At 38.2% G+C, this 20,150-nt stretch overlaps 1 protein-coding gene across 2 annotated transcripts in view; it reads left to right on the forward strand.

Annotated features, from left to right (window-relative positions):
* Positions 1 to 300: 300 nt before the first annotated feature.
* The window catches only part of LOC108712709 (chromaffin granule amine transporter), a 30,323-nt gene continuing 10,473 nt past the window's right edge, over positions 301 to 20,150 (forward strand). Inside the window, exons 1-7 of one of the 2 annotated variants that reach the window (XM_018255069.2) lie at positions 301 to 566; positions 5,844 to 5,980; positions 13,993 to 14,296; positions 14,440 to 14,498; positions 15,609 to 15,692; positions 16,846 to 16,938; positions 18,369 to 18,458. In XM_018255069.2, the coding sequence (XP_018110558.2) occupies positions 5,866 to 5,980; positions 13,993 to 14,296; positions 14,440 to 14,498; positions 15,609 to 15,692; positions 16,846 to 16,938; positions 18,369 to 18,458 (745 nt within the window). In that variant the 5' untranslated portion in view covers positions 301 to 566; positions 5,844 to 5,865. The remainder of the gene's footprint in view (positions 567 to 5,843; positions 5,981 to 13,992; positions 14,297 to 14,439; positions 14,499 to 15,608; positions 15,693 to 16,845; positions 16,939 to 18,368; positions 18,459 to 20,150) is intronic. The other variant, XM_041588106.1, reaches the window with a different exon arrangement.

Raw genomic sequence — 20,150 nt, forward strand, 5'->3', positions numbered from 1 at the left:
CTGAAGTTACAGTCTTAAAATATACATCTATGAAGATTCATTACCAGAATTGTCCATTTCTGCTTACAATTACATGCAAAATTAACAGAAATGTCTAATAAATACACACTAGGAAATTGAAGTATATCTTGAAATCGACTTCTTTTGAAAACCTTTTTCTTTTTTTTGCAATTCATTACTATTATTCGGCTAAATTTGCATTATTTTCATTGACGTAGCTAACCTGTGAGCTTTATATAGTGTTTGTTTTTAAGTTCTCTGTGCAGCACAAACACTCATTTTCCCTTCTGACTGCTTTAGCCTGAAGGCATCAAACTCTTTGCAGTAATTGGGAAGGCTATACTGACTGGCTATTTCAGTCCATATTTCCCTTATTTAAACTACTTTGGGAGTATTTTGAGGGACAACAGGCTGTATTGTTCTACATGAAAAATCTATTCTAGTGGAATAGGTACTTGACATAGGGTTTTAAAATGAAGTATATTTTGCTGCTAGTCTCATACAAACAGGAGCAGGACACAGACAACTGCAACTAAGACAGAACTTCACTAACGTGTGTACAGAAGGTAAGACCTTTTTTCAACTTTAGCACTCAAGATGTTTTTGTCATTATTTTCCTGTCCCATTTAAGAAAGTATAAAAGAGGGAGAAGTCCTTTTGTATGGAAGAACTTCACAGTATTTCAAAATAAGAATGCTGGGATCCAGAGACGGGACCGGACATGGGGTAGGCAATACAGCAGGTACGTGCCTGTTGCCCCCCAAGCTTTGCACCCTAGGCACGTGCCTACTCTGCCTACCCCTAGTTCCGGCCCTGCTGAGATCTGTAATAATGCTTTTACTGTCGATTGCAGTCTCACACAAAGAATTAAGTCTTGGTAAATAGAGGTGGGTAAACATAAAGCAAAGCAAAGAAATATAAATATAACTATTGGGAACCATTTTATTTCTTATTGTAACTAGTAATGTGTTTAGAAATTGCAAAGCCTATTACTGTGTATCAGATATAGATACCATACCATAAAACAAATGGTTAAAAGAGTAGTTTTCTGGTTGAAGTCACATTTTGAGGTCCAGGCTTTAGCTCATGACAAGGATAAAGTTTATTTTTTTTAAGCCAAAATGTGTTTTTTCCCAGTGAAACAAAATGCATTAAGAATGGTTAGGACTATAATTTTATGATTATTATTATTAACATGTATTTTTAGAGCGCCAACATATTGCGCAGCGATGTAAAATAAATGTGCTTATACAAAGAAATCACATGAATTACACACACAGAACACAGAGTTATATACATAACAACCAGTACCGGTACAAAAGGTGAGAAAGGCCCTGTGCAAAAACAGTTTACAATCTAAAGGGGAAGGGAATGGGACACAAAGTGTGGGAGTGGGCAAGATCAGAAATAAGTTGGTGAGAGATGTAGCATATGGTATTGCATTTGGTAGCTTAACAGGTTAAGGGTAGTGTAAGGGAACCTTACCCTGGTGATCTAGTGGGCAGCGGGGTCCATCACAGCTCCTTTGGCGTGGACGCCCACTGCGCAACTCCCTTCTCTCCAGTGCCGGCCTTCTCTAAGGTGCAGTGACACTGACTTGTGACGTCAGCACGCAATGGCGCCAAATTCAAACCGTATATAAGGGAAAGTCTGGTTTGATATGATTGCCTGTTGTTAGGTTCAATTGTTGTTCCTGGATGTTATATTCCTTGTGAATCCTATTGATCTTTAGTGTATTGACCCTTGCCTTCCTGATTAACTACTCTGAGCTCTCCAATCCTGATCCTGCCTGTCTGTGACTATTCTGACCTCTCCAATCCTGATCCTTTGCCTGTCCACTGACTATTCTACATTCTCCAATCCTATTTCCGGCCTGTCTGACGATTTTCTGCTTGTGCTGGCCCGGCCTGCCTGTTCCTGGTGGCGTTCTTCCTTCCAGTATCCTGGTGAGACGATCGTGCCCCTTTCCTCGTCCAGGGACCAGGGAGCTTAGCTTGGGTTCTGGATATAGAGTGCCGAACGTGACATATAGACATCTCTAAATAAGTGTGTTTTAAGAGATCTTTTGAAAGCAGGGAGGTTGGGAGAAAGTCGAACAGACTGTGGGGTATATTTATCAAAGAGTAAAGTTAGAGGTCGCCACCGTCCTCTAGAGTGAAATTCCACCACTCTCCATTCATTTCTATGAGATTTTTAAAAGAGTATTTATCAATTGGTAAAATTGAAAGTTCACCCATTGATAAATGCGCCTTTCGAAAACCCATAGAAATCAATGGAGAGTGGTGGAATTTAGAGGACTGTGGCGATCTCTAACTTCACTCTTTGATAAATATACCCCTGATGAAGAGAATTCCAGAAGAGGGATGCAGCCCTTGCAAAGTCTTGAAAGCGAGCATGTGAGGAGGTAACTAGAGAAGAGTTGAGGAGCAGGTCAGTAGAGGAGCATAGTAAGCGGTTGGGTTGACTATCTAGAGGTGAGTTCAGAGATGTAGGGGGGGGCAGAGTTATGAAGTGCTTTTCAATATTTTGAATTTTATTCTTGAAGGTAGCGGAAGCCAGTGCAGGGATTGGCAGAGCACAGGAGGAGCAGTTGCTAAGGTGTATAAGCCTGGCGGCCGTGCTTATTATGGACTGGAGTGGTGACAGTCTCTGGTGGGGAAGGCCAATTAATAGAGCATTAGAGTAGTCTAGACGTGATATGATGAGTAAATAAGAATTTTGGCAGCATCTTGGGGGATAAATTATCGCATATTGGATATGTTACTTAGGAAAAATTTACACGATTTAATAAGTGACTGGATAGGAGGAGTGAAGGACAGGGCAGAATCTAGGATAACCCTTAGGCACTGTGCCTGTGGAGATGGGGTGATAGTGGAATTGTTAGCTATGATAGATATTTCTGGGATGTTACGGCTGTAAAAATGTTTTACTTCCACTAGTATTGAAATTTTAACTGTGATGTGGCTGAATTATAAGCCATGACTCTGACAACCAGACAATGTTCCAAGTTGAAAATTTGAAATAAGCAAGCAAGCACACTAGTTCAAATATTAAACAATATATATATATATATACAGTGCTTGAATTGGGATCAAAAAAGCAGAGGGATGGTATGTGCGGTGTGCGTAGCACAGTGCCGAATTTTTTTAGCCACGCCCACCATCATAATAAGCCACACCCACCAATACTTTCTTGTTTCGGCCACTTTAAAAAACATTTTGCTATTTCCATGTTTATTAACAATACAACAACTTAGTCCAACAGGTCACATTAACGCTAACCTGGCAAACATTTTATAATCAATGCCTTTATTTTTACATACATCCCTTTTTGGTTTAAATGTGACATGTTGATTGCTGTTGGACTGTGTTAGATTTACTAGTGCAGCATCACCACAGCTATTTGCAACTCAAATAGTGATCCATTATGCTAGTAGTCACTGTAGAAAATGATCAGCTTTAACACCAGAAATGCTAGCAACCACAATAGAAAATGGATGTAATTAACCCAAGAAATGCCAATAATCACATTAATCACTAGGCATGCCAGAACTCATTGCAGTATATAACAAATAGAGGCATTAAGCCCTGACATGACAGAAATATATGATGCAGAGTAGACACTAATAGGTAAAAAAAACTGGCACCCCAAGAACAGTATCATATACAATTAGCAACAGTGAATAGCCACACCCCACATACATTAAATTGTGCATAAAGGTGAGATACAGTGTGTATTATACTGTGACTGGAACCACAAGACAACACAAACAGCTGACACTAAATGAATCAAGCACATTTGCTATGACCAGAAGTCACCCAGTGCAGAGTTATTATACGTGCATATAAACATAAGTTTTGTAAAAGCAAGATACAGGTATGGGACCTGCTATCCAGAATGCTTGGAACCTGGGGTTTTCTGGATAACAGATCTTTCTATAATTTGGATATTCATAGCTGAATTCTACTAGAAAATCATGTAAACATTAAATAAACCCAATAGGCTGGGTTTGCCTCCAATAAGGATTAATTATATCTTAGTTGGGATCAAGTACAAGCGACTGTTTTATTATTACACAGAAAAGGGAAATATTTTTTTAAAAATTTGGATAAAATGGAGTATATGGGAGATGGCCATTTCGTAATTCTGAGCTTTCTGGATAACGGGTTTCTGGAGAAGGGATCCCATACCTGTACTACTAACCTTTTTTTTTCCCCTGTTCTGCTTTTCTTTCTCTTTTATTTTCTTATACATCAGTTTGTGATCCTGCTCCTCTACTATTTCTCTCTTTGTGTTTCTTTCTTCCACCATTTCTTAACTTTTTAACATATTGTTCTACCTCTTGCTGTTCTTTTGCTAGCAGCCTGGCACCCCACTTTTCTGTTTTTAAATTTTTGCCTGACAGGGGTTTTCTTTTACTATGTTCTTAAAATACTTTGCTACTTTTCTTTCCTGTATTTATCCTCTTTTCACAGCCATGAAATAAATATACACATACTTTACTATCCTAATCTTACCCCTGGAAATATAAATCTTTCCCCATAACCATCATCAGTGTGATCCCATTCTGCCACAGCACTCCCACTTTTGTTTAACTTCTTTAAACAGAGGCATACATCGTGTCCCACTCCCAGCATAAATCTTGTCTCAGCATAAAATAAAGGGCTTAACCTTGTCCTGGGAGGCTTAAAGCTTGTCTCAGCATAAATCCGAACTTTATCTGTCTCAGTGCCCCGTGAATAACTTCTTTACAGAGCAGTCGGTAACAGTGCGCACATAGTGGGAGGATCGTCCAACTTCGGCGTCTGTACTTCTTATCTTGCGCATGCGCTGTACACGTCTCCCAATCGTCCAACTTGGGTGTCTGTACTTCTTATCTTGCGCATGCCCTGTACACGTCTCCCAATACATCGCATGCGCAAGATAAGAAGTACAGACGCCCATGTTGGACAATCCTCCTACTATGTGCGCACTGTTACCGGCTGCTCTGTAAAGAAGTTATTCATGGGGCACTGAGACAGATAAAGTTCGGAGTTATGCTGAGACAAGATTAAGCCTTTTTTTATTAACAGTCCCTCCTCCCACCGCTCTGCCTGCTCTGGAGTCGCAAAAAAAAAAGCTCCGGTATTCTGAACAGTAGCATCCCGCCTGACGGGATGCTATTTAGTGAAAAAAAAAAGTAGCGGGATCCCATCCCGCCGCATCCCGCCCCAATTCCAGCATTGTATATATATATATATATATATAATGAATGGCAATTAAAATATTCTTATTAGTAATTTAAAGGCAAAAACTTCCTTTAATTTACTGAAGAGCAGTAACGCTTCATTAAAGGAGAGGGAAAGCTACTGAAACAGTTTATTAGCCACAATAGTGCAAGCTATAACATTATATTTATTCTGCAGAATGCTTTACCATACCTAAGTAAACAACTCTAGAAGCTTTCTCAGTTTGTTTAGGATAGCAGCTGCCATATTAGCTTGCTGTGATAGCACTTCCTGCCTGAGTCTCCCCCTGCTCACTCATAGTTCTGGGCCCAGATTACAGCAGGGAGGGGAGGAGGAACTGGGAGGGGGAGAGAGGAGCAAACTGAGCATGCTCAAGCCCAAGCCCTGGAGGTTTATGCTGAAAACAGGAAGTCTGATAAAGAAGCCCATATGTACACAATAGAAAGAAAGAAATGCTGTATTTCTTTTGACCTAGGACTGAGAGCAACATTACTTTGAGGATTTACTGATGTATTTATATAGACATTTCTGGTAAAGCTTACTTAATTTTAGCCTTTCCTTCTCCTAAGGAATGGCAGTTTTATTTGTGCTAAGACATGTTTATGTTTATTTTAGGAGTTCCCATTTTCATAACACTATGGCAGGATGTTCCCCATGTCAGAGTTTGAAGGAAAAATGCAAGTCGCGGGGACTGATCCTCTTTGTGATTACTGTGGTTATGTTTGTGGATTGCATTCTGTTCTCAATTGTCGGTATGTGACATGTGCTCCAGGTGTCGGCATGGCTTGTAATAACAAAATAAAGTGCAGATATATAGAGTTTGTTTACTATTAATTGGCACAAAATGGATGTTAGAATGAGCAATGCTAAAATAGAGTTGCAATCGGTAACCCAACAGGCATAAAGCCTCTATCCATACCTGAATGTAGTGCAAGTTGCACCTTATATTGTGCACTAAACCAAGGGTACAGGAATTGTTCAGTATAAAAATAAAAACTGGGTAAATAGATTAGGCTGTGCAAAATAAGAAATGTTTCTAATATAGTTAGGCAAAAATGTAATCTATAAAAGTTGGAGTGACTGGATGTCTAACGGAAACAAACAGAACACTATTTCCTGCTTGGCATCTCTCTTGGTTTCCGCTGACTGGTTACCCTGGTGACCAAGCAGTATCAGTGACTTGAGAGTGGGCCATAACTGTTGCTTTTGAATCTGAGCTGAATGCTGAGGATCAACTGCAAACTCACTGAACAGTTATGTACCATGTGGTCCCCCTTCAAGTCGCTGACTAACTCAGAGTTAGAGAGCTGAAAAGCAGGAAATAGTGTTGTTAGACATCCAGTCACACCAGCCTTTATACATTACATTTTTGGCTAACTAACTATATTAGAAACATTTTTTATTTTGCACAGCCTATCTACTTACCATTGTTTTTTACACTAAACTGTTCCTTTAAGCATATGGGTGTCCTACCGTGCTATAACTTTGCAGTAAGTACTGGGCTTCATTGTTGGACTGGGCAGACAGGAAAAAAACCCCGGTCCTTTCACGGAAGTGGCTTCTGACTTCCCTCCCTGGCCCCCCAGTGCAGCTGAATGAAAAAGAATTACTCCAAATCAGACTTGCTGAGTTCATGGCAGATGTCCCGAAGATATCCTGATTTGCTCTGGGTTTCCAAAAAAGTCACGGTATTCGAGCATCAACTCCGAAAAACTTGCGGTATTCGGGCAACAAATCCAAAAAGTACGATTTTTTTCATGATTATATAACGTTTTTTCCCGCACAAGAAGTTTTCAAGAAAATTTATTGATAAATAGGGGGGAAAAATCTGTGCAGATTTGGTTGGAGTAGTTTTCAGATATTGTGAGAACTTTTTGGATTTTGATAAATAACCCCCTGAGAGTCTATTTTACCAATAAGACAGAAGCAGAGCCAGAATGAATAGTCATGCAAGTACATGATATCCTATTTTAAAAGATCCTTCACTGAGCTCTTGTGAGATACATTTGTGAATAATAAATCACATTTCTTCAGTTCCAAATATGATACAAGTTTCATTTTGTAAGATATAGATACTCCTTTATTACCTTTGTAGAGTCATACATTGTAGAAAGATCTGTCACAAATGACTCAATATAAATGGTTGGCCACTAAGTATGTTGGAGGCTCCAAGTGCCTTTCAGTGGGATTTTCTGTTAAACCCCCGTAAAGTCCTATTTCAATGATCTCTCTTCACCAAGTGCAGGAACAGCCACACAATGCAGTTGAATCAAGCCCCAGACCCACAGGTAAATAACTTAACCAGTTTGATAAATATGCACTCTCCATCGCAGTGATTTTAGAGCTCCCGCACTTGCAGTTGTGTTCTTAAACAAACCCTCATGTGCAGTGCCTGTTTGTAGTCACTGGATGTGACTACTGTAGATTACAGATAACTCAAATCTGACAATCCATGTATATTAGCTGTATATTACAAAGAGAAATTAGAATAAATGAGAAACCTAAGAATTAGAAATAACTTCAGAAAAAGAGGGAAATGTGCTGGACAACAATCAATATATAACAGGTCAATGCTGAGGTTATAAACACTGACCGTTGTGATGTGTGGAAATAACTATATCTATGGATTGCACACTCAGACTTATATAAAAAAATCAAAATTTATTATATCATGTTGTTAAAAACTTACAGACATCATAGAAAAACCCGACGCGTTTCGACCACCATAGTGGTCTTCATCAGGGGCAAAAAAACTCCTCAATATAAGAGAGATCAAAAAGGCAGGAAGATTGTATATGTACATACAGTTTAAATACCTTATGGCATGTTACACAGGCTCCCAAACAAACGATGCTTGGCATGTGACGTCATTTCCGCCCAATTACAGGCGAGAATAGGAAGTGTGCGAGCTAAATCTCTGTTTGTAGCGCACATGCGTTCCACTCATGGAACATCATGCGCATGTGCATTCACGCCCAACCGTGGGCGAAAACGCGCATGCGTTACATACAATCATGCGCATGCGCATTTACGCCTAATTATAGGCGAAAATGGAAATGTGCGCACAACTTCTTAGAATGGAACGCATATGCGCTCCACTCACCGTTGTGCATGCGCATTTTAGTTATTATTTCAAATAGCACATATAGTTCATTGGATCTCAAAAGAGGGAACAAAATAACAATTTCTCGCTCACATTTACAAATCCTTGTTATGACTCACAATTGCTGCGCATCATGTCTGTTTGATGGCCAAGATATATCAAAAAAAATGTTTAATTTTTTTTTTATCATATCTCATGTTACTGTGCACAATTAAATCACAAATGGGCCATTTCTTGTTTAAGAGCCCCAAACACAGTCTAAGTCTGGTGTCCCATGGGTCTGTTATACACTAGAAAAAATTGAGAAAATAGAAAAATTACATAAATATACAAAGATCATTATACAAGAACTTATTTTTTACAAGATTATGTAACAACCCTCACAAGACATATTCTTTATTAGACCTTTGAATATGCGATTGGATTTGAAGAATATCTATATCTCAAGATCAGAGCAGAACATACCTATCCCGGTGCATCATCTAGTATGGATAGAGAAATTCGCATCGGATGAGTAAATCTCAATAATCGGAACCGATTTTATTGATATATCTTGGCCATCAAACAGACATGATGTGCAGCAATTGTGAGTCATAACAAGGATTTGTAAATGTGAGTGAGAAATTGTTATTTTGTTCCCTCTTTTGAGATCTAATGAACTATATGTGCTATTTGAAATAATAACTAGAATGCGCATGCGCAACAGTGAGTGGTGCGCGTACAGTATGCGTTCCATTCTAAGAAGTTGTGCGCACATTTCCATTTTCGCCTATAATTGGGCGTAAATGCGCATGCGCATGATTGTATGGAACGCATGTGCGTTTTCGCCCCCGGGTGGGCGTGAATGCGCATGCGCATGATTGAGTGGAACGCATGTGCGCTCCAAACAGAAATTTAGCTCGCACACTTCCTATTCTCGCCTGTAATTGGGCGGAAATGACGTCACACGCCAAGCATCGTTTGTTTGGGAGCCTGTGTAACATGCCATAAGGTATTTAAACTGTATGTACAAATACAATCTTCCTGCCTTTTTGATCTCTCTTATATTGAGGATTTTTTTTGCCCCTGATGAAGACCACTATGGTGGTCGAAATGCGTTGGGTTTTTCTATGATGTCTGTAAGTTTTTAACAATATGATATAATAAATTTAGATTTTTTTATATAAGTCTGAGTGTGCAATCCATAGATATAGTTATTTCTATGATATTTATCAGGAGCCTATGTTTGGGCAGCCCCCCTTGGATTAGCACCTCAGCATGCTAATGGGTGTGCGCCTTCCAAATTTCAATTTGAGGATCATCCTTGAAAAAGGTCCCAACAGCGACCAAAACGTTGGATAATGATGCAATAAAAGATTATTTGTTTTACATCAAAAGGAGTGCTGGTCTAAAAAATATTGGCGTATACAAGATTTACCATGCACCCCTGCCTTTATTAAGATTGATTTCAGAGTGTGGATACTCACGTGGAAGTATATATATATATATATATATATATATATATATATATATATATATATATATATATATATATATATATATATATATATATATATATATATATATATATATATATATATAGGTTTTAAAAATTTGTGGTTAGCCGTGGCCAGCTCCATGTTGTAGCTCCCATCCTTTCCAGATATGGTCAGGTGATCAATAAAAGAGCAACCAAGTTTGGGAGTTTTAACCTTGAAATCAGCAAGTAAGTTGCAGGTAAAACTTAGTCCCTGTGTAAAATGTATAATGAAGCAATAGAATTATTTCCCCACAACCATATGGGACTTAACCTCTAAATGCGAATAAACGATATTAGATATCCAGGACCATGCAGATTATACTAAAAAGCAATATTTATTGTCACCATGCCAAATAACTAAAAACATTTAAAATAAGCAGCGCTGATTAGGGGGTGGGGATCCCATTTATCCTATTTTGCAAATGTTACAATACAATACAATATAAGAAACTGCGTGCACGCTATAGATCAAGGCCTCCAGTGTATGTGGATTGCAACCAACTGGATACATCCGTAATTAAGTGTTCATAAGATGAGGAGAGCGAAAATCATCGCGGCTGTAGTATAAGTAACCATTAGGGTGCTCAATTTGATGGTAGAGAAAGTACTTAGTCGGATTCAGTTATGAGTGAGATATCAGAATTAAAACGGCATGTGAGGGCGGAGCCGGTGTGGGGTTAATTCTTTAGTGCCCAGAATGATGCAGTCTTATATGGTGTGAATATAGGCACTAGAAGAGGAAATATCCTCTATGCACATCCAATGGACATTCGGATCCCGGTACTCTGGTGGTATGGCAATCGCTATGTGATAATGTTTATCCCACCACTCCGCAGCAGACCGCTTTTCGGGATAGAGAAATTACTGACCGTGATGGATCACCTCTCACACCGGCTACTCATCGCTCCATACTCACATCCGACTCCCGCAACCACTTGAGCCTCTGATGCGCATCATCCTCAAGAAGGAAAACAGAAAACCGCAAAATCCCCTTGCAGCGCTGTGCGTCGACAGCTGTTTCGCCGCTACCTGCGGCTTTGTCAAGAGACCAACAAACCAGAAATGACATCCTTTTAAGGGTAAAGTCACATGACTCCAATGATCGTAATTGCCACAACATTGTTGCGTAAAGCTTTCAAATGTCACTAGTATCAATGTGGTAACATCGTTGAAATAGTATACAATCTAAGGACATCCTTTAGACCAAAATAAACAATAATACACAGATCAATGCATCCTATATCAAAAATAAGAAGTAAATGGAAAAAGAATGAAAAATAAACGTATAAAGGTAAGCCTTTTTGTGGCACTATTCACATAGCTACTCGCTAAGTTTGTGTACCCCTAAGGCATGGTGGTAAGATACAAAATAAAAGAATATCCTATAGGTCCTGGACATGTGATCAAAATTCTCAATTGTAAGTATGTATGTATGTATATATATAAATATTAAAACTCCCAAAAAATGAATATATTAGAAAAATTAGAAAAAGAAAAAGAGAAAAGAAGGGAAAAGAAGGAAGAGAGAGGAAAAATGATATATATACAAATCAGTACAATTCTAGACAAAAGGTATGGTATGAAATCATTAGAATTGCCGAAATGGCAATTAAAGTAGGAACCTGCATGATGTCCATTGTGCATGCCGAAAATGTGTTTGGCAATTGCTGATAACAGATTACAATTTCTAATATCGCGCATGTGCTCATATATGCGTCTCCTAAAGGGTCTCCCTTTAGGAGACGCATATATGAGCACATGCGCGATATTAGAAATTGTAATCTGTTATCAGCAATTGCCAAACACATTTTCTGCATGCACAATGGACATCATGCAGGTTCCTACTTTCAGGGCATTGACCGCCTACATGGGGACATTAGGGGGGGCGATTTGGATAATAAATTATTACAGTTGGAAACAACATGGATCTTCAGACTCCATACTTACAAATCTGAATTTGGTTTGAATGGCCATCTTAATTTTCAAGCTTTTGTAAATAAATGATAGGACAGGATGTTGAATGACCTATGGTATGGTTAATGTATTTGGCTGCCCATTTCGGCAATTCTAATGATTTCATACCATACCTTTTGTCTAGAATTGTACTGATTTGTATATATATCATTTTTCCTCTCTCTTCCTTCTTTTCCCTTCTTTTCTCTTTTTCTTTTTCTAATTTTTCTAATATATTCATTTTTTGGGAGTTTTAATATTTATATATATACATACATACTTACAATTGAGAATTTTGATCACATGTCCAGGACCTATAGGATATTCTTTTATTTTGTATCTTACCACCATGCCTTAGGGGTACACAAACTTAGCGAGTAGCTATGTGAATAGTGCCACAAAAAGGCTTACCTTTATACATTTATTTTTCATTCTTTTTCCATTTACTTCTTATTTTTGATATAGGATGCATTGATCTGTGTATTATTGTTTATTTTGGTCTAAAGGATGTCCTTAGATTGTATACTATTTCAACGATGTTACCACATTGATACTAGTGACATTTGAAAGCTTTACGCAACAATGTTGTGGCAATTACGATCATTGGAGTCATGTGACTTTACCCTTAAAAGGATGTCATTTCCGGTTTGTTGGTCTCTTGACAAAGCCGCAGGTAGCGGCGAAACAGCTGTCGAGGCACAGCGCTGCAAGGGGATTTTGCGGTTTTCTGTTTTCCTTCTTGAGGATGATGCGCATCAGAGGCTCAAGTGGTTGCGGGAGTCGGATGTGAGTATGGAGCGATGAGTAGCCGGTGTGAGAGGTGATCCATCACGGTCAGTAATTTCTCTATCCCGAACAGCGGTCTGCTGCGGAGTGGTGGGATAAACATTATCACATAGCGATTGCCATACTACCAGAGTACCGGGATCCGAATGTCCATTGGATGTGCATAGAGGATATTTCCTCTTCTAGTGCCTATATTCACACCATATAAGACTGCATCATTCTGGGCACTAAAGAATTAACCCCACACCGGCTCCGCCCTCACATGCCGTTTTAATTCTGATATCTCACTCATAACTGAATCCGACTAAGTACTTTCTCTACCATCAAATTGAGCACCCTAATGGTTACTTATACTACAGCCACGATGATTTTCGCTCTCCTCATCTTATGAACACTTAATTACGGATGTATCCAGTTGGTTGCAATCCACATACACTGGAGGCCTTGATCTATAGCGTGCACGCAGTTTCTTATATTGTATTGTATTGTAACATTTGCAAAATAGGATAAATGGGATCCCCACCCCCTAAGCAGCGCTGCTTATTTTAAATGTTTTTAGTTATTTGGCATGGTGACAATAAATATTGCTTTTTAGTATAATCTGCATGGTCCTGGATATCTAATATCGTTTATTCGCATTTAGAGGTTAAGTCCCATATGGTTGTGGGGAAATATTTCAATATAAAGTAAATGTGGACACCTCTTTTCATGCGGGCCACAATTGGCTGCTATTAATTGTATGCACCTTGCTTGGGTCATATGGATATTTGAAGCAATAGAATTCTTAATGAATCAGATGCAAGTTGAGTTTTGGACTGGCCATATCAGGGATGACTTTGATGTAGTTGGCCAGCTTAAATATATTACAATATATAAACAAACAATCCCTGTTTTGTTTAAAGAATAAGACATTTTTTTAGTAGCTTAAGGCACAAAATGTCACAATGTCCTAAATATATTGATAATGGGTTGGGTGCAGAGGACCTCTTGCATATTTATATACAAGTATGGAACCTGTTATTCAGACTGTTCGGGACCTGGGTTTTTCCGGATAATGGATCTTTCTGTAATTTGGATCTTCGTACCTTGTCTACTAGAAAATCATGTAAAGAACCCCAATAAACTGTTTTTGCGTCCAATAAGGATTAATTATATCTTAGTTGTGGTCAGGTACAAGGCACTGTTTTATTATTACAGAGAAAAAGGAAATCATTTTTTAAAATGTGAATTATTTGATTAGAATGCAGTCTATGGGAGACAACCTTTCTGCAATTCAGAGCTTTCTGGAAAATGGGCTTCCGGATAACAGATCCTGTACCTCTACATATAAGATTATTGAAGTCAATGTTAGAATGAAATAATCTGTTACAGTAATGATAAATTAACATGCATTTCTCTTGCAGCTCCAATAGCCCCGGCTATTCTTTTTGACACCGAGTTTGGTATAGAAAACACAACTATAACATTTCACAATGCCTCCAGTTCTTCTTCTGTTCTTCTTTCAAATCATTCAATTAATGAAAACTCAATAAAAGAACCATACCATGACCAGATCATTAATAGTACAGAAAGTACTGGAAATCAAACAGACTGCTACCAAGCAAAGGAATATTTAAATGAAGAGAATGTGCGAGTGGGACTTCTCCTAGCAATTAAAGCCATACTGCAGCTTGTGACAAACCCCATAGTGGGTAAACTTATTAACAGGTAATTTAATTAAAATTTCTATAGCTACATTTTGAAATAAAATCATATCCTCAGTTAAGATTAAAATGCCCTAATATACTGAAAAACAAACAACTTGAAGTTACTTTCTTCATGTTCATGTGCCTTTACTCTTTCCCCTACAGAACTGGATATGATGCACCACTGTTTTGGGGCACTATCATTATGTTTTTCTCCACTATTAGTAAGTATGTTCTCTTCTTCAAATGGGTATCTTACATGGAATAAATGTACAAATGCCAAATTATTTTACAAAAGATGTATCTTTTATATAGTACAAGCTTTCTTATTGCGCAGAAGTTTGTTCCCATTTTCATTGCATGAGAAAGTTGAAATGGGAAATGTCACAACAGTAAGAATTTATTTTCCTCCAATAATTTAACGGCAGTAGATGTTAAATACATAGGACCTTGTGTCAGTTTATAAACAGATCAGTTTTGTAGTTTATTGCTCTATACCTCTATACTCGATGTTTAGAACGATGTTTAGGGGGTGCTATGACCCTAAGGCACTTGTCCCTTCTGCCTCAACCTCAGCCTCGGAGATGCTTTTTGATTGAGAAGCATTGTAAGAAATAGAAGAGGTACTGGCAGAGGTGTGAGTGGGAAATTGTTGTGGATGGAAGAGAGAGATAGGAGGGACTAGGGGATGTAGTCGCTGAGCGGAGGGTTGGGGCAGCCTCTAACCCCTGTTTGGCCCTTCTCTTTCATCAGGAAGTGGCGGAGTTGTGACCAGAGAGATTTGGGCAGGGAAGATAGAACAGGGATTGCAGAACTGGGGGATGTAGTCACAGAGTGGAGGGTTGGGGGCGGCTGATGTTGGGGGACTTTATCAAAATCTGAAAAGTTCTTACAATTTTCTGAAAATGACTCAGACCCAATCCGCATGGATTTCCCCCCCCCCTATTTATCAATACATTTGCCCAAAAATTTCTTATGCTGGAAAAAACTCGATAAAATTATGAAAAATCTGAATACTTAAAAATCATTTAAACATTAATTAAACCCAAAAGGATTGTTTTGCTTCCAATAAGGATTAATTAGATCTTAGTCTGGATCAAGTACAATGTACTGTTTTATTATTAGTGTTATTATCATTATTATTATTATAATTAAGAAAAAGGAAATATGTTTTACAACTTTTAACTATTAAAATGGAGTCTACGGGAGATGGCCCATATTTTGAAGCTTCCTGGATAATGGGTTTCTGGATAATTGATCCCATACCGGTACTATAATTATCAATGCTGATCTCATTGGCTGTTATGAGTTCAATGTGATGCATTTTCTTACAGTGTTTGCCTTTACCAGTTCATATGCCTTTCTTTGTGTGGCCCGGGGGTTGCAGGGAATTGGATCATCCTTTACCACAGTGTCAGGTAAATATATTTATAACCTACAGTATGAAAATGTATGAAATACATTTCCTACAGGTGATATGATGTTATTGCTAATTCTTAGGAGGTTATTTATCAAAATAAGAAGTTCTATTCATAAATACATTTTGCCAAAAATTTCTTATGCTGGAAAAAACTCGATAAAATAATGAAAAATTGGAATACTTTGACTTTTTTGGATTTGACGCCTGAATACTGAGACTTTTTTGGAGACCCAATGCAAATAAGGATATCTTCGGGACATCTGCCATTGACTTCTACAAGAACTGGGCTGGGGTACTTTTTATTCGGACTTTTAAAACCATCAGGGTTTAATAAATCAGTTTTTTTTTCCACGAAAAAATTGTGTTTTCCCCCTTTAAAAGTACAATCAGAAGAAAATGGACTTTAATATATAACCTTTGAAGGACATTTTGAAGAACCCTTAGAAGTAGCCTGTACTGTGTGAACCCTACTTAAGCACTGATAGCATTGACTAGTTGACTAGCACCAAGAATGTATATATTGTGGTAGATTGACCAAAGAAATTGGTAAAAAGGTGTGTTTGGCCTTTGATATGCTCCTGGAATGGAGTTTATAAACATAGAGTGGTTTCTCTGTTTAAAGATGGTAGGAGCCAGACACTCCATCCCCTAATCCAGTACAGTTATTTGAGCTCACCTTCCATAGGAAGGCCGTCTTGTGCACAAAGCAGGAGTTGACTTGGACCATGAGCTGGTCGAGGTTCTGAATTAACAGTCTGGGTAAGACTGTGAGTACAGGAGGCTGAACTATCAGGAAAAGTCCTGTGAGTAAAGGGGCAAGCCCAAACTGGTTTGTTTTTCTGGTAGTCCACAAGGGCCCCAGACTAGTTAGGGACCTCTTCAATTGTGTGAATGTAGTGGACAGGGTTTTATTTGATGATTTCTGTTTGTATGCTGTAATGCTCACCCCTGTGTATGTTTATGTGACAGTGTCATTTAAAAGCTGTAAAATAAACGTGTGTTTTTTTTCTGAAGAAGCTTGTGTCACTGTGTTTATGCTCCGGATCCTCTGCTTACCTGCCTACCATTTGCTAATCCCCCCAAAAATGACATGTCCAGCAGCCAGCTTGTCACAATATATTATATAAATTGTACATATCTGTCCCCCTCAGCTATGGGCATGCTGGCACATGTATTTCCAGATGATGCTGAAAGAGGGAAAGCCATGGGATTTGCGATGAGTGGTGTTGCCATTGGGCTGCTTGGTAAGTTTTTTTTAAGCTCTAAGGCTAGGTTCAGCTGTAAATTCAGGGAACACTCAGCACAATAAACCATTTTTTCACTTTGCTCCCTGGCTTCCACTCTGTTTGACTTGCTGCAGGTATCTGCACTGTTTTTGGTGCACAGAGGCCATGAATACAGGGCTACCTTTAGTTGAAATACTTGTATTTGTGCCAGAAACAATATATATAAATAATATATTGGTAATCAATTGCTACTTCCTCTTTCTTTAAATGATGAGGGTCAGTATAATACACATATGTAGGGACCCATAGGTTAATATGTCCCTATGGCTTTAAATCCCTACACTTCCTTATCTCCCTAGTGGGCAGATGCCCATGTATCTAGCTATCTAATTTTCATGTTTCATTTATTGGACTGCTGGACTATGGCTACTTCCTGCCACACTGTAACATAGTGCCTGATTAAATGTGGATCTTTCTCTTTGGCTTCTGGTTGCTGATCAGGCTGGATCTGTTCCAGGAAGTGCATCAAAGCCCAGTAAAGCTGCTCTGCCCTAGAGAGACCAGTACCTCTAGTGATGAGTTGTGGAGCAGGGACACCTTGAAAGAGGACAGTCAGAGACAGGTTATATTCTTTCATAGTACAGGTATGGGAACTGTGATCCAGGATGCTTGGGACCTAGGGTTTTCCAGATAACAGATCATTCTGTAATTTGGATATTTATACCTTAAGTCTACTATAAACATTAATAAACCCAGTAGGCTGGTTTTGGATAAAAACCCAATAGACTGGTTTTGGATATTTGGATAAAATGGAGTATATGGAAGACAGCCTGTCCATAATTCGGAGATTTCTGGATAATGGGTTTCCAGATAACAAATCCCATACTTCTCTTTAGGAGAATAAGATAGAGAGGTTAAATAGCATGGGAAGCGGGTGCTCCTACAAGGATTTTAGTAGGGAGTAGCTCTCCCCTAGGCTCTGAGTTTGCCAATAGTGAAGGGACCGCAACTGGATAGGGTGTCAGGCTTTAGATTTATTAACCCTGATTATTCCACTATATGAGATCCAGACCACAGCTAGGCATTCCATCCTAGAGGTGTACCTTCAGCTACCTTATTTACGTCTACATTGTGCCACATTATACTGTCTCTACCTTAACTGTCCTGGCATTTTGATTATCTAAAGTACATTGCCTCTTGGATCTTTTGTGGATCATTTGTCTCTGATAAATAAACTTGTTCTGTTTGTTTTCTGCAAGAAAAACGCCTGGCATCCTCTAAGCACAGTAGCCTATGTGTGTTGTAGCTTAACTACACCTTTCCATCCTACCTTCCACATAGTGAAGGCCCTGCCTTGTGTGTTAGAGTCAAGTGCAAACCTTGCTCTACTGTTTAGCTGGACATTTTTTAGCCCGAAATAGTCTCTCATTGTCTCTGTCTCTCTGCAGCGGGGCCTCCATTTGGTTCTACCATGTATGAGTTCATTGGAAAGTCTTCTCCATTTCTGGTTATTGCAGGCTTGGCTCTTCTAGATGGAGGTGAGAAAATACTTTGATTCTTTATGCCAACTGAAAGTTAGCCAACATACTGCACTGCCTTTAGCTTCTTAAAGGAAAATGATACCCCCCAGAACAGTGTAGGTCTCTATAAAAATATATTGTATAAAACAGCTCATGTATAAAACCCTGCTTTATGTAAATAAACCATTTTCATAATAATGTACTTTTTTAGTAGTATGTGCCATTGGATAATCCTAAATAGAAAATTGCCATTTTAAAAAATAAGGGCCACCACCTGGGATTCTATGATCCACGGTGTACACAAAAAAAACAGGGGCACACATACATGTTAGGTCACATGAGCCAATAAACAGAGAGAGTTCTACCTTTTGCTTTGTTACAGAGCTGCAGTATTTCTGGTCAGATGATCTCAGAGGCAACACAGAGAATATTATAAAATGCTGGTTCAAGGCAAGAGATGTAAAAGGGCAATATTTTTTTTTATATATATTCTTTATTTTTCCTTTTTTTGAAATATAAAGCACACACATATAACATCAAGATTGATATGTAAGAGTTACAGGCATACATAATTTGAGTGTATCAAACATGCATTATCACATTTTGCAAGGTAAAAATCTAGATATAGCCATGATCACCTATACAATTTCCATAGTAATGAGTACAGAAAGTTTTAACCATATCCTTTTAAGTAGAGTTATGTATGAACGTTATGCATCAATAACAAGGGGAGGGGGGGACAAAAGGGCAATATTTATTTAAATATATATACCAGTTTGGTAAGATTCTTTAATATGCCCCTTAATTTAATATAAACTTTCTATTGCTTAAGTATTCATTTTGGGGTATAGTTTTCCTTTAAGGATTTTATTTTAAGTTCTTTCATAGCCCTCCTTTGATGTCAACATGAATATAATGAAAATGTCAGGTTATTGTGATCTTATCCCTCCCTGATATTATACAAAAGGGCTCTAGTAGAGGACTGAAGGCCAAGGCCAGTATTTTCAGTTTCACATGATTCCCACTGAAATTTATATTGTCAATTTGTAAAATGCAAAAAAGTCGCTACATATGGCTTTAGGGTTCTTCTAGTCCTTATTCTTATATGGGCTTCAATTCAGCTTAATATTGAAAACCCCTTAAACTTCATCTTTTGTGTTTCATTTACTATTTTAATGTAATGTACAAAACGTGTACTTAAATGATGCAAGAAGATTTCAAGACACCATAGGAAACACTTCTACAAATAATACTTTTATTTGCAATGGATAGTAACCAGGCATCATCTACATAGTAACATAGTAAATTAGGTTTAAAAAAAGACACACGTCCATCAAGTTCAAACTGTGTGAGTTGAAAAGACCTACTGGTAAATAAAGCATTAGAGAGATTATATAATCCTCTTCTATATTTATACATAGTTATCATATCACCCCTTAAGCGTCTCTTATCCAGCGTGAGACATTAACTACAACATCAGCCTTAATCTATAATGATGTTCAATCATGGCACTAGACTGAATCACTCTACATAGTGCAACTGTTTATTTTTCACCTCCATGGATCTTCTAGATAAATGGTATCACCATATCACAATGGAATTATTTCTCAACCTTGCAATGACGAATGGGCATTCTCAGTGACTATATAAGCATGTGCATACTCCTACTTTGGGAATAAAACCACTGCCTGACTTGAGCCATATGATTGC

This window comes from Xenopus laevis, chromosome 3S, assembly GCF_017654675.1.
Source record: "Xenopus laevis strain J_2021 chromosome 3S, Xenopus_laevis_v10.1, whole genome shotgun sequence".
Lineage (NCBI taxonomy): Eukaryota > Metazoa > Chordata > Amphibia > Anura > Pipidae > Xenopus > Xenopus laevis.